This window comes from Lineus longissimus, chromosome 1 (genome assembly GCF_910592395.1).
Source record: "Lineus longissimus chromosome 1, tnLinLong1.2, whole genome shotgun sequence".
Taxonomy (NCBI): domain Eukaryota; kingdom Metazoa; phylum Nemertea; class Pilidiophora; order Heteronemertea; family Lineidae; genus Lineus; species Lineus longissimus.
In genome coordinates, this window is record NC_088308.1 from 1,904,341 (window position 1) to 1,917,508 (window position 13,168).

The window sequence follows — 13,168 nt, forward strand, 5'->3', positions numbered from 1 at the left end:
TGGAATGTAAGAATTCGACTACTATGACCATAGTTGCGTTCTAATTGGACCGTAGTCCAATTAGAATACTCTATGTAACTACTGCTGTAACAGCCAGGGTATGACAACTAGAGTGGTTCTCTCAGGACACAAACAGATTCTGCCACAGCTTTCGACTTCACTGCAGTGTCGAGTCAAAAACCTTTGCTCTGGCGATCAGGCATGCTTGAAGATCAAATGTTTCCGAGTCGCAACCTTTGCTTCAAGCACATGTACTCACCTGGGAAACAAGATTACTGATTCAACTCTCCCGCAATACCTTCCCATGGATACCAATCCAGTCGAGTTTTGATAATGCCCTTGGGAGAAGAGTCGTCAGAACTGGAACATTCCCCCCCCCCCCCCCCCGACAGGAAACAACTGAATCAGAGACTTTACTCGAATGATAAGTACATTTATTACAAAATTATTTTACAGAGAATTCAGGGTATTGACAACAACAACATTACAAGAGACCTACAAGTGAAAAAGCTTTTCAAGTTTTCATCTTCATAAAAGGAGAGACTCTAACAAAGAGACATTGGCACTCTGACAAATATTGTCAATCCTTCTCATTAAAGGACAGAATGAAAATGCATCAATACATGTAGCAAAGTTTTTGTACTAGCCGGGTTACTCCAACAATGCAATGAAACCAAATCAGCTGTAGACAGCGACAATGTGGGTGACCACCTCTGGCCCGCTGTTTTTCGGAACAATAGTGAACGAAAATGTGAAATTTCTATAAAATTCTATCATAAATGGAAACATTACCTGTCCAAGTCCATTTGCCGAAGAACGCAGTATCTTCGATGAACAAAGCGTAATGTAATATCAAACGGGGCAAATAATGCCAACAGTACAATGCATACTTGTCTAAATTCATATAGATTCCTATATTGGTTTAAACCCTGGTTAAACAGTTCAACATAAATGCTTTTATAAAAAACTTAACAGAATCTTTTTGCAAAAATTTCCAAAACTATTATTTCTCTCACTCAATCTCATGCATTGTTTCCACTAAGTTGTAGTGTGAATGAATAGAAAACACAGAACTTGACACTTGTGTAAACCTGCTGGCACATGCAATATCAAACGGATTACAATTGATCAACTTTAACTATGGTGTATATTGTAGATTACCCTTTTGATACCAATGCATATGTTCACCAAGAAACTAACTGTAAGGCTCATGCCACACACCATGCTTGTCAGTCAAAAAGCATTCAGCATACATGTACAACGCCAATAATCTATGCACGCCTCCACGTGTCAACAGTTGCAAAAAGTTGAACAAGTGAACTACAAATCAGCCATTTCACAAGCACACAGTGTTGGGAATTTAATGCTACGTTTGATAAATGCTGCAGCTGAATACATGAATTAACCCACACTTTGCTGCTTGCATTCTCAGCCTCAAAAGTTGCAACCAATAGCATTGACAGAGACCGATTCCTCACCCAGAGAGAAGCCATAGAAGTACAATGTAACCAAAATAAAAATTACCAAACAAAAAACATTGTGGCAGGTTTACGTATATCTACTAGTGAACATTTTTACTGACATGTGTAAAGAAACTTACACCTACACAATCCACAGAAGATTCAACAAAAAACAATATTTCAGTAATTTCAATGTTCTGTGATTACATGTAAGCCAATGATAAACCTACTTGAGGGTGCAGTTACGTACCAGTACATTTGAGGTGTATATGTACACATGAGCACAAGAGCATCATTGTTATTTCACAGAACTGAATGCCGTAAATAAATGTCGGGGATAAGTGAACACAATAAGATTCAGGAAATGGTGGTAAAGTCCTCCAAAATGAACACCTTGGGCGTGTTTGTTATGATGTCACAATCAGCGCAACCAATATTCCAAGGATTCCTCCTTTAAATTGATCACCATCAGCTCGAGTAATAAGGGATACAGTCGATATGAATCTGAGAAAAGTCCTCGAAAAGAACAGACCAGCAACAGGAATCTGGAACATGATGTCATTTTCAAGACTAAATGGACAAGTCTGGAACTTCTTCGCTTACACCTGAAAATATTGAAAATAGAGGGCACATTTAGTAGCTCCTTGAACTTTACAAAGCATTACTTCTCAGGCTGAGTTTACATACATGTAGAGTCATGTCTAACGTATCACTATAGGAATGAGCAAGTCATTTTCAAAGAGCGGGCTAAATAGGATGTAGAGTAACTCACCTTCTTCTGGTGTGTTCTCCTCAGACACTTCCTTGCTGTCTTCACCATCATCACCATCGTCCTGCAAAAGCAAAGATCAAATAATGAACATTTTTAAGCCGGTATGAGTTTTTCTTGACAGTCGCGAAAACAAAGCCATGTGTCAAGTTTGACATTTAGTGCTCTGTTCTATGTGATGCAGGAGGAAACTGGAGACCCCGGAAGAAACATACCCTGGAAGAGATCCCTCTTTTTGTCATGAGGAGCAGTCTGATTGTGAAGAGGACTGACAATCTCGAAAGGGGACACATGGTGTTATGGTACAATGGAAGAACACTATCTCATTCATTCAATATTACTTACATCTGTACTTGTCACTGTCGGCATATCAGCAGCTTGTGTGACCACATCAGGAATAGCCTGCGATAATCCTTCTGTCTCTGGTGGGACATCGCTCTCATTGGACTGCTCTTCACTAGAGTCTACTAGTTCTGGTTTATCGTCATTGGGTTTGTTCTCCAATAAGTCATCTTCACCTAAAATTGGCAAGGCAAAATAGATCGATGATTGGACATTACCAGATTTTCCCAGTGTTTATGAATCGACGTACCTTCAGGCCTCAAACAGTGGGCTTCAGCAATGATCATGACAAGAATAGACCTGGATCAATTGACCATGATGATAACTTACCCACATCACTCTCCGGCAGTGGGGTTTCAAGGGCTTCTGAGGGAGCTGTTGTGCCATCTTCAGCATCTGTTGGTTGTGACTCCGTCTCCGATACTGTTTCAATAACTGATGGTCTTGCGACTTCTGATGTGGGCGATGGTGATTTACCCCTGCAAGAAAATGGACAACAATGTTAAACAGAACACAAACGAGCGCATTTACAATGTGTACCGGTATGTCTGTTAATGCTCTGCCAGCATAATGAAACAGATAGTTGAGTTAGGTATTTCCAAGTTTCAATACAAGTACATGTAACCTTGGCATGTTTACAATGCTGTGACATTGGATCGTGAATCTACAGTGCAAAACATACATGTAAAAATGTATTTAAAGTTTTCATGACAAAAGCTATTAACCACTTCATGCAGTTGTTATTTTGAGTGTCGAGTGGAGATCAGAATAGTTACCTTAGCTGTAAGACATCCTTAATCTCTGTGTGCTCAGCTCTTGTTTGACACGGATTCGTGAAGTATGGCAGCGTTAACAGGTTACTGGCTGAGATACGACTGTTCGGCATTTGCATGAGAAGGTTATCAAGCATTATGCTTGTTTGCTGTGACTGGAAAAATCAATCAGTAATCTAAGAAATAACGATACCAGGTAGACTATACCGAACAGCACACAGTCCTGGAATCGTCCAATGGGCCATCTTAATTTCATTTTCTACATTCATTTCGACCATAATAATCTCTTCCAAGGTATTTGAGTCTCTAACCTTCTTCGGTCTTGGATGTAAGATCGGCATATTTTCACTTACCCAGCCAGTGTTTTCTAGAACAGGAGTTCCATTTGGCATTGTTCGGAATGACTTTGTCGGGAAATGCAACTGAAAAATTAAGTGTCTGAGAGATTATATCCATGGGCTAAATGTACATTTACAATGTAGATGAGAATGAGAATTGTCATCTATGACATACATGTATGTTAAGTAATCCAAATCATTGAAGGCATTTTTTCTTTGTGTTATGTTATTGGATAGAGTAAAGATCGTCTCAGAAGTTTTCAGTTTGGTTTTTTCAATCAAGTTTAACAACTCACCATAACAAAAAGGACGCCAAAACTGAAGATATCAGCTGCCTTCGTAACCTCGATTCCAACCCGTGTTTCTGGCGCATTGAAGATAAGACCGGTGTTGATCATGTGTAGGCTGCATGCTCTCTGGCCCTGAAGAAACAATACACAAGTGCTATGATTTATGATATGCTGGTATCCCCCCCCCCAATGGAAGTTCCAGCATGGGTTTCAAGGCAGTGACAATCCTTGCCCTTTGTAATGTCATTCAAATCATACAGCATTCAAGATTACATGAGCAAAAGTCAAGTCACTGTTGTTTGCCAGAAGCAAAGAAGTTAACCAGTAAAATCCGTTATGGCAAAAAAGCACTTACCACGGACTTGGTGAAATCAAATTCAGCCAATATTCCATTTCCTTCATTGTCCAAGAGAATATTCTCTGTCTTGATGGCACCGTGTATGATATTGGCCTGGTGTAGAGCCGCCAGTCCGTTCAGGATCCCAAGCAGACATTTGTGTGCTGTCACTTCATCGATGGCGCCCTCTATCAACTTTGTGACGAGTGGCGTATGCTGTTTCAAGAGCAGGTAGGCCTGTCGTTTATTCTGTGGAAAGGAAAGAGAGTAAAATCGTAAGCTGCCCCCAGGAACTACATGGCGAAGGGCAAATCGAGTTGCCACCATAAGGCAGACTGGTCAACCAAGGAGAGCAAAACTGGCAAGGCTGTTTATGGCACTTGTCCTACGAGGGATGAAAGGATAACTCAAGAGAGTAAGAATTGAGCAACCTGAAACAGGCAAACTTACGCAATCAAGCACAAAGATCTTTACTTTACCTTGTGAAAAAACAGAGCTTCAATCTTCAGCAGGTTTTTATGTTTTACAGCATTGTAAGCAACGGCATTGGTAAGGAAATCGTCCTTCATGACACCAATGGTTTCATCCATGATGTATTCCTGGACACAACAAGAAATAGAGTTAATAGACTGCACTGCTGGGCACAGTATAATATACTCAGGCAATGTCTGATCTGCAGCCAAGACATTAGAAAAAAATGCAAAGATCGCAGGAGGATAGGATTCCCCAAACACTATCAGAGCACCAGAGTTGACAAGTGCGATGTACATAACAAACATAATTCCTTTTTATACAGGTTGCTCATTTTCAGTGGACACCCATTGTATGATTCAGATAAATGATAAACAACATATCAAATTCACCAGCACAGGACCTCACCTTGAGTATTGCATTTTCCCCATTGAAGAGAGTTTGGTAAACTGAACTCTTTTCTGATCCAGGCAGTGGCTGCAAGTCGAATTGGTCTACATCCAGACCAGCCTTAACAAGGCCACCGTATTCCTGAAAGACGACGCACAAGAATTAACCAGGATACATTGAAATGCTTTCATTTTGCATGATGGTTGAAGAGAAGCAGGGCTGGCTCAGCCAACAGCATTACAGTATATGCCCAGAGATTGAATTGAATATCCGAGGTAGGTGCTGACAAGGTATGATACCAATACCAGATTAAGAATGTTGGAGATATATCATGGAGGACGAAGGAAGGTCATTGCTCTTGCCTTTGAAGCAGACAGCAGCACATGCCAAACCTGGGGTGGAGAGCAGTATGCAGCTGACCCTTGCACTGTGAATAGCTGGCTAGTTATACCAAGTATACATGTAGATGAAATCCATACTTGGCTATACAAAATAGTATCATGATGTTGAGGCCACTTACCACATATTTATCAATAGCGATTTCAGGATGTTGTAACGACAGCTCAGGAAAGTGATCTTCATAAAATTTGGACAATTTCACCTGGAAAGAGATTAAGGTTATAAATAGGCATATAGAAATAGTTTCATCTTAAATAGCTGGTTTAATCATTACTTAACTGTGACATTCCATGCTGTGACAACCCAATATACTACCAGGGTAAACTTTCTTTTAACCCTGAGCTACCTACCCATCAAATGTTAAGTCTTCCTGGCCTGATGGACTTCTTATGACATATGGCAAAAGGGTAATGACATGTATAAGCTGGGTACAGTTACTCAGAACACAATCTTACCATTTGTTCATCTTCTGCCAAGAATGCATTGTGGGTTTCAAAGCGAATCTGAGCAAGTTCAACATTGATGCGGATCAGGTCTTCCTTGTCTTCATCACTCTGGAATAAAACACAAGATAGATTGAAGTTTCACCTAACATCTCGCACCCTGAGACAAGAGTGCAAATGCTAAACATGTAAACAGCAGAGCAGATCCTAACACTAACAGAAGAAGAAAGTCACAAGTATTTGTAGGCCACCACCTTCCCTAATGACAAGTAGAAGAAGTCAGAGATGACCTTAAACAGTCCGCATTTCAGCTAAAATACATACCTCCTCCACATCATGTTTGTCAGCCAGTTTATGCCGCAACTTTGACTTGAGACTTTTGAAGCTTTTCCTGATGGCTTGAAGTGGTGCCAAGTCTGGCTTGGCATCCAACCATTCGACAAGGCTCGCCTTCATCACACTGTACGCATGCTTCATCGCAGCCAACTGGTCAATGTTTTTCAACTCAGCCATCATATCACTGATTAGGTAGGTCAGGGTTCGAGCAACGAGAGGCGCGTCACCACTTCTCTCCTGTTTGTGGAATAAAACACATTTTAAAAAAACACACTTCAAAAACCTTCCTCATTCAAACCAATTCATACACTGAGGTCTGTCCGCCAAAACTGAGACATGCAATCTCAGACTAAGCATGGCCGATCTGCTCAGGGCCTAAATCTTTACCAACACATGAACACTGCAATGATTTAGAGAAGACTATAGTGAACCTACCAGATCTGACATCTCCATCTCTCTAACAACTGCTGTTTGCAGCCTGTTCACAAGTCCATCCAATTCAGGTGGCATTATCTTGCTCTCAGGCATCAAAATGAAGTCCAGGGACAAAAGCTGAAACAATGGAATGCTGTCTATTTAGGGATATTCGAAAGCAAACAAGTGTGATTATTTCCAGTGGCACTGTCTAATCAAAAGTGCCTAATTCTGCACACACACATGCATGTGTGCATAGTACAGATACACATACATGTACATGTACATGCAAATGTGATGACTGTAGTATGAATGCATGGCTATCACATACGTGTACATGTACATGTATGTGTGTTGACTGTTGTGTGAATGCATGGCTATCACAGCTGAAAAGGCATGATTCTCATTCTTTATACAAATCAAAATAAGTAATCCATACCTCCTGAATTGCCTTGAGTGCACTATCAACCATATTGTGGGCTGTGTTGGTGTTCGTCCTCACATCAGAGTAAAGCGAGTTCTTTCTTGCCTGAAAACAGTGTGACCTTACAATATATCATAACCCGGAACAACATGATATCTCTCAATAAACTAGGAAGGAATCATCAGACAAGTGGCTAAAGGGAATCAATGAAAGCTACACTTTGAACTCCACGATCTAGGCAGGTTGAGAAAACCATCTGGAAACTGGCAAAGCATCCTGTCTACTCACCCTCCATTCTTGATAGTCGTGGATCACCTCATTCAGCGGAGCCTGGGGAGATGTAGAGCCGATTTTAAACGATGCGTACGTAAGCTTCAGGTGATTGATGGATTCCCTCAGAGCGTTACCCCTCGCTTCAACAGGCAACGTCTTTGTCTCTTCAAGAAAATGCTCTATTTTTTCATACAAGACTTTTCTGGATACATTTCTCTTTGAGATGAGTTCCTCCAAGTCAGACTGAAAATAAAACGAGAGTAATTTTTTAATTATTATATTTCAATCCAATCCTGATGGTCTTCATCAGAGGGCATTAACATTGTTCGTCAACTGCACATTATCACTGATTCAGAAACGTCGGTAGATGGAGGAGTAGCAAGAACTGTTGCCAGGTCAGCACTAATCTATTTCACATCCAAGTCTGGCTTGTGATGGACTCATCCTAGGCCAAAGACAGAATCACTAGGCATATCAACCCAATTCGTACCAAACCATACAACAACTCACCTGTTCTGTGCATTGCTTGATAAACATCTGACATTCATTGTACTGACTAAGCGCATCCTGCACCATCCTTATCAACTCCATATCCGGTGTAATCTTGACATCGACTGCCGAGACGAGGCCTATAGCATTCTGGATCAGATCCTGTGAGCTGTTGTCAGTTGGGAACTGAATCCTCATCAGTTTCACCTTGTTCACTGTTGACATCAGTGTTTTCAGTTTGTTTGAAATGTTGAGATCACATGCTCGCTTGGACACAGCAGCACATTCCTCTGTTACAAGCTGAAAGATTATTGCAAACTCTTGATTCAAGATTGTTTGAGAGCCAATAGAAAAGTGTTCAAAATCGACTTTCTCTCATATTCCTAAATTCTTGTCATGAAATGCAAATCATATTTAACAGGAAAGTCAAGACATCAAACATTGCATTTCTTCAAAAGTGGCCTGACATGATATGACATTGACTGACCCTTATTACCTAACCTCTCAATTCATTGCATCCACCAATTTCCCATGTACTCTCACAACTAAGAATTCCTTACCTTCATTCGACCTTTCAAAGTTCCAAGTTCCAACAGTGCTGACTCCTTTTCCGCTACAGCCTTGGTAAACTCCCCTTGAAGCTTATTAATCTCACGGTTTGCTTTCTCTAACTTCAACTGGAGATTGTCTTGGCGGATGCCCCCCTTCCTGTCCCCACCAGGGCCAACTCCACCCCGGTTCATCTGGTTACCCTGTGGAGAAATCACTGGACGGTTTGACATCTGGTTCGACATCTGACCCGACATCTGGTTCTGCATTGGCATCTGCTGAAGAGCTGGTTGTCCCCAGCTTGATTGATTCTGCTGCTGCATGCTGTGTTGATGCTGAACGCCCCATTGCTGGGGTTGGGGTTCCTGGGGCATCTGTTCAGGAGCACCCCATTCATCTCCACATCTTGGACCTGCACCCCAACCACTATTGCTCTGGCCCATGTTTTGTTGTGGATACGCTCCCTTTGGCCTTTGTTCGCTGGAAATGAAAACAGAATTAGGTCAAGTTTAATCAGTCTAAATACCAAACTCTGATATCGAACCTACAAGGAAGACAACAAATCTTTTGAGATGAAGTTCATTCTTGCACCATTTTGTTAGACATAGTGAGTCTTGAACTGAGGGCACTCTACGGTAATGAAAATGGATATTTAGGGCTGGCTGCGCCTCCAATAAACAAGCAGGAGGACTATATTGTAGCTTTGGAGCAACACCAAGGAGACCATGCAGACAACTCAACAGAACAATACGTCACTTATCAGGGACAGCAGGTAATTCCTGAAGATTACCTTTGCTGCACTGGTTTCTCCTCAAAGTCACTTCTTTGAACATTCCTGGGTCCTTTAAGGTTATTGTGATCAACCGAACCAGTCGACTTCTTCTTCAAATAGCCATCATTTATCATAGGGACCGTGAGGCTTTGTCCGTCGATTGTAAGGTCAACAGCTGTGGCGCCACTGATAGGTTCTTTCCCAAAGACAATCGCGTCTACAAGCTTACCGTCAGTCGCTTCTTTCAGGTAATTCACAGCCTGAAAAGGTCACACAGACAATTACAGTAGAACCTCTCTTATCGGACACCTCTCTAATAAGTTCAACCTTTCTATTAAGGACACTAGTTTTGGTCCCAAATTGGTTATTTCCATTCAATTTGACCTCTCTAATCAGAACACCTCTCTATTAAGGACAGCATTTGTCAGTCCCGAGGGTGTCCTTAATAGAGAGGTTCTACTGTAACTACATTACAATGGTGTACAAGTACTAAAATCACACTTTCACTTTCACATTCGAATGCTTCCCTGTTGAACCAATATTTGGGAAGGAAATTGAAACTGAAATGGACTCCAATGAACTGCATAATTGTGGGGGAGCTCGAGAACCCAAGCGGACAAGTTAACTTGAAAATAATGGAATGACACAAGAAGAATACTAACTGCCTTGTAATCGGAACTTTCTGCATCATCTGCAGCAAGTTCCAATCCATGAAACACATACTTCTCGGCGTGCGGACTTGCAGCAAGGAGTGTATTTGGCACTTCCACTATTTGTTTGTTTTCTACCACTTCATTATTACCATAATCAATGTACTGAACAAGCGTCTGAAGAAGAGATAATCAACAATCAAACAACACCCAAATAAAAGTCTTGTACGAGCTGGCAAGGCGATGAGAAAGCAAACAGCTTCTGATTGATACCTCTGTCATCATCCCTGGCAATACTATGACATCCTTTTTATATACTTACTTGAGTTTCAGAAACATAACTCAAAGGTTTGCATCGATACCACTGACCATCTTCGGAGAATAAAGCGCCATAAATCTGCACAAGAAAAGACAAATAAATTTAACTAGTGTTTTCAACTCATTTTGCAGTCAAATAAACAAAAAAAGGAAACAGCAGTACAAATAAATACTGGGCGGTGCCAGATCAGAAAGTGCTCTGATACATGTAGGTATTATAACTAAAAAAGAAGGTCAGAATGCAGGAGATTTACTTCAAGTTACCCTTCTGTTCACTAATTACATGAAGCAAGTAATATCTCTCTCAGTAACATGAATGAAACAACTGATCGACAATTTTCACAAGCTGAAGTTGACAGACACATCTCAAGAACTAACCTTTGCAAAGTTTGGCCTTCCAGTAACAGGAGGAGACAAGGGACAAATATTTAACAAATCTTCTGAGAGTTTGACTAGTTCTTGTGCCCTGTTGTCCTTTATCTCTTGGCCCCAAAATGAATTGGGGCCATCAACATAGCTTATGATCATCTGTTCAAACCCCTGATCTTTCTCATGTTCAGGCTCCTTTGGTTCTGATGGGACCGAGGATTGCCAGTGGCTTATCTGGGGAGGATTGCCTGTCTGTGAAGAATCATCTTCTGACGGTGACGATGAATGGTTACGGTTGCCCATATAAGACTGGTTAACAATATGTGGTGGATTGGCTCCTATATAAGGTTGGTTACCAATCATATGAGGTTGGTTACCACTCATTTGAGGCTGATTAGCAACCAACTGAGGTGGGTTTCCCATCTGTGATCGAAAATTTGTTTGTTGTGGCCGGCCCATTTTGACTGAAAGATAGATAAAATGACAATTTGATAACAGCCAGTAGAACATCTATAACCTTGAATATCTTCTTGATTGCGTTCACTAGACCAGACCAAATTGCATTCAGCTTTTCTTACTGATAAAGCATGTGTTGATTACCTCCACAAATTTACCTACGATCACAAAAATAAAACAAAATTCAACATTCAGTTTTGTAAGTTATTCGACCAGTTAGTGTTCTTGAAGGATAGATTTTAGATTTTATGTAACATACACGTACATACCTAGATCAGGTTTTTCGCCCATCATTTGGGTTTTCGGTGGTGGACGGTTAAAAATTTGGGGTCGTCTCTGCCCATCACTGCCCAGTGACTGGTTGCTGGGCCTGTCCCTATCAACAAAAACATTATGATCACTCATAAAAAGGGTCGGACTTTACTTTGCGCACAGACAACATTATAATAGAGAGTAAGGACACCCAAGTAGAAAGTATTAACACAGGAGAGAAGAGTCTTACAGCCAGGGTTTGTGGGAGGGTACTGGGGACGCATCCCTGTCATGAGTGGTTCGCATCTGTTACCAATCTTAAACTTTTTACTCACTCTTTTTTCTTTGCCGACGACCTCTTGACAAGGAGGCTTCTTCCATCAAACTCAGAGCCATTCAATTCCTTACAGGCAAGTTCAGCATCTTTCTCATCCAAAAATCGGACAAATCTGCAGTCAAGAAAATAGTTACTAATGCAAAACAATCTCAAGTCAGGGAAGAATCTGAATAAACAAATAATCATTACAAAGTTCCACACCACAGAAAAGAGGCTTTTTCAATTTTCAAATTTTCTCTAAACTTTTCATATATAGGGACTTAAAAATACTGAGTTAAGAGCTGAAGAGTTGCCCTCTCTTCCTCATGAGTATACCACGACAAACGTGGAACCAAATCTGGGACCTCAGAGGTGACCGGTGCTGATGTTTCCACTGAGCCCTAAATTAAATTCCTCAAAGAAATAAATCAGCCAAGAGAAAATGACTTACGAAATCTTTTCTTCTGCACCTCTATTTGATTCTATCACTACCACAGAATGTATTTTACCATAGGGTCTAAAATACTCTTCTATCCGTTCCTGAAATTAACAATTTAGAAGCCATTTAAGAAGTAGGGAGGAATTGTCTCTTTCATCATAAAGTTTGTTTTGGTGCTGACCAGTCATGCGTTCCACCTGTAGAACAAAGGGTCACAGTGGCTTAGGGCATTGTCTGAAATTGGCTTATGCTAGGCCTTTTGACACCTTTGTTTAGTTTGGGCTCTGGTTTGTCTTTGACGACATTGTCCATTGCCATTCGATCCCCTGTCCCCGACTGCACTGTAAGGACTAACATCAAGGTTCTTGCCGGTCTTATCAAACGCCTTCATTTGACATTAACATCAAGCCAGCAGCCTAAGCACTTTATCACTACTGACCATACCAGTGTTAGCCTACCACTTTCACTTTGGCACGGTTGACCGATCCGATACCCAGTCCCAGTATGATTTACCGTATCAAAAATGATCAATTTGTTAAGGTTGCTTAAATACCAGCAAACTCTGATAGGCCCTATCGGCAAAGAAAAACGCATAGTGGCTATTCACAAGTAAAAAATGGTGAAGTTTACTTTTATCAAGAGTGCATGCATGTATTTAGTACAATACATAACCTCTACTCTCATGACTCTGTACATTTGTACACAAAAATAAGCATTGTTTACCCGGTTATTCATGGCGATATCCCCGGGCAGATTTCCTACGAAAACATCATAGGTTGTAGTGCCCCCATGTATACTTGGGCCGACGTTACTTGTCATAGTTGCCCTTCAACAAGACCTCAACGCAAATAATCGCTCTATCAGCAGGAAATATCGAGTCTTTTTGGGAGTCGAAACGTCAACTTGACACAGTTAGCATGGATGCCGGCGACGTGCACGTGTGCACTTCGGGAATTTTCGCTGATGCATAAATTATTCATCGGTTTGTTTACGTTTATTTCCGAAAACAGAGCGCACGTGGTTTAGGGGGCGTGGCATTCTTTTGAGTTGGAAGTATTTCACTGAACAACTTTTGTGACGTCATTTATTTAATCTAAAT

The 13,168-nt window shown here is 41.0% G+C and overlaps 1 protein-coding gene across 2 annotated transcripts; it reads right to left on the reverse strand.

Moving 5' to 3' along the window:
• Nucleotides 1-428: 428 nt before the first annotated feature.
• On the reverse strand, nucleotides 429-12,991 carry LOC135484303 (serine/threonine-protein kinase 31-like). 2 transcript variants are annotated; one of them, XM_064765656.1, is made up of 26 exons: nucleotides 12,793-12,991; nucleotides 12,082-12,170; nucleotides 11,650-11,763; nucleotides 11,332-11,438; nucleotides 10,616-11,070; nucleotides 10,242-10,316; nucleotides 9,932-10,096; nucleotides 9,288-9,529; nucleotides 8,509-8,977; nucleotides 7,970-8,248; nucleotides 7,475-7,702; nucleotides 7,202-7,291; nucleotides 6,784-6,900; nucleotides 6,337-6,585; nucleotides 6,025-6,123; nucleotides 5,691-5,771; nucleotides 5,189-5,311; nucleotides 4,789-4,908; nucleotides 4,328-4,558; nucleotides 3,979-4,104; nucleotides 3,698-3,766; nucleotides 3,348-3,499; nucleotides 2,902-3,050; nucleotides 2,575-2,747; nucleotides 2,236-2,293; nucleotides 429-2,065 (listed from the first exon to the last, which is right to left on the reverse strand). In XM_064765656.1, exons 1-26 carry the CDS (start codon nucleotides 12,886-12,888, stop codon nucleotides 2,031-2,033), a joined length of 4,191 nt encoding a protein of 1,396 aa, XP_064621726.1. In that variant the 5' UTR covers nucleotides 12,889-12,991; the 3' UTR covers nucleotides 429-2,030. The 2 variants fall into 2 exon arrangements, with proteins under 2 accessions (XP_064621726.1, XP_064621718.1); XM_064765648.1 differs by having other exon boundaries at nucleotides 2,233-2,293.
• Nucleotides 12,992-13,168: the final 177 nt, after the last annotated feature.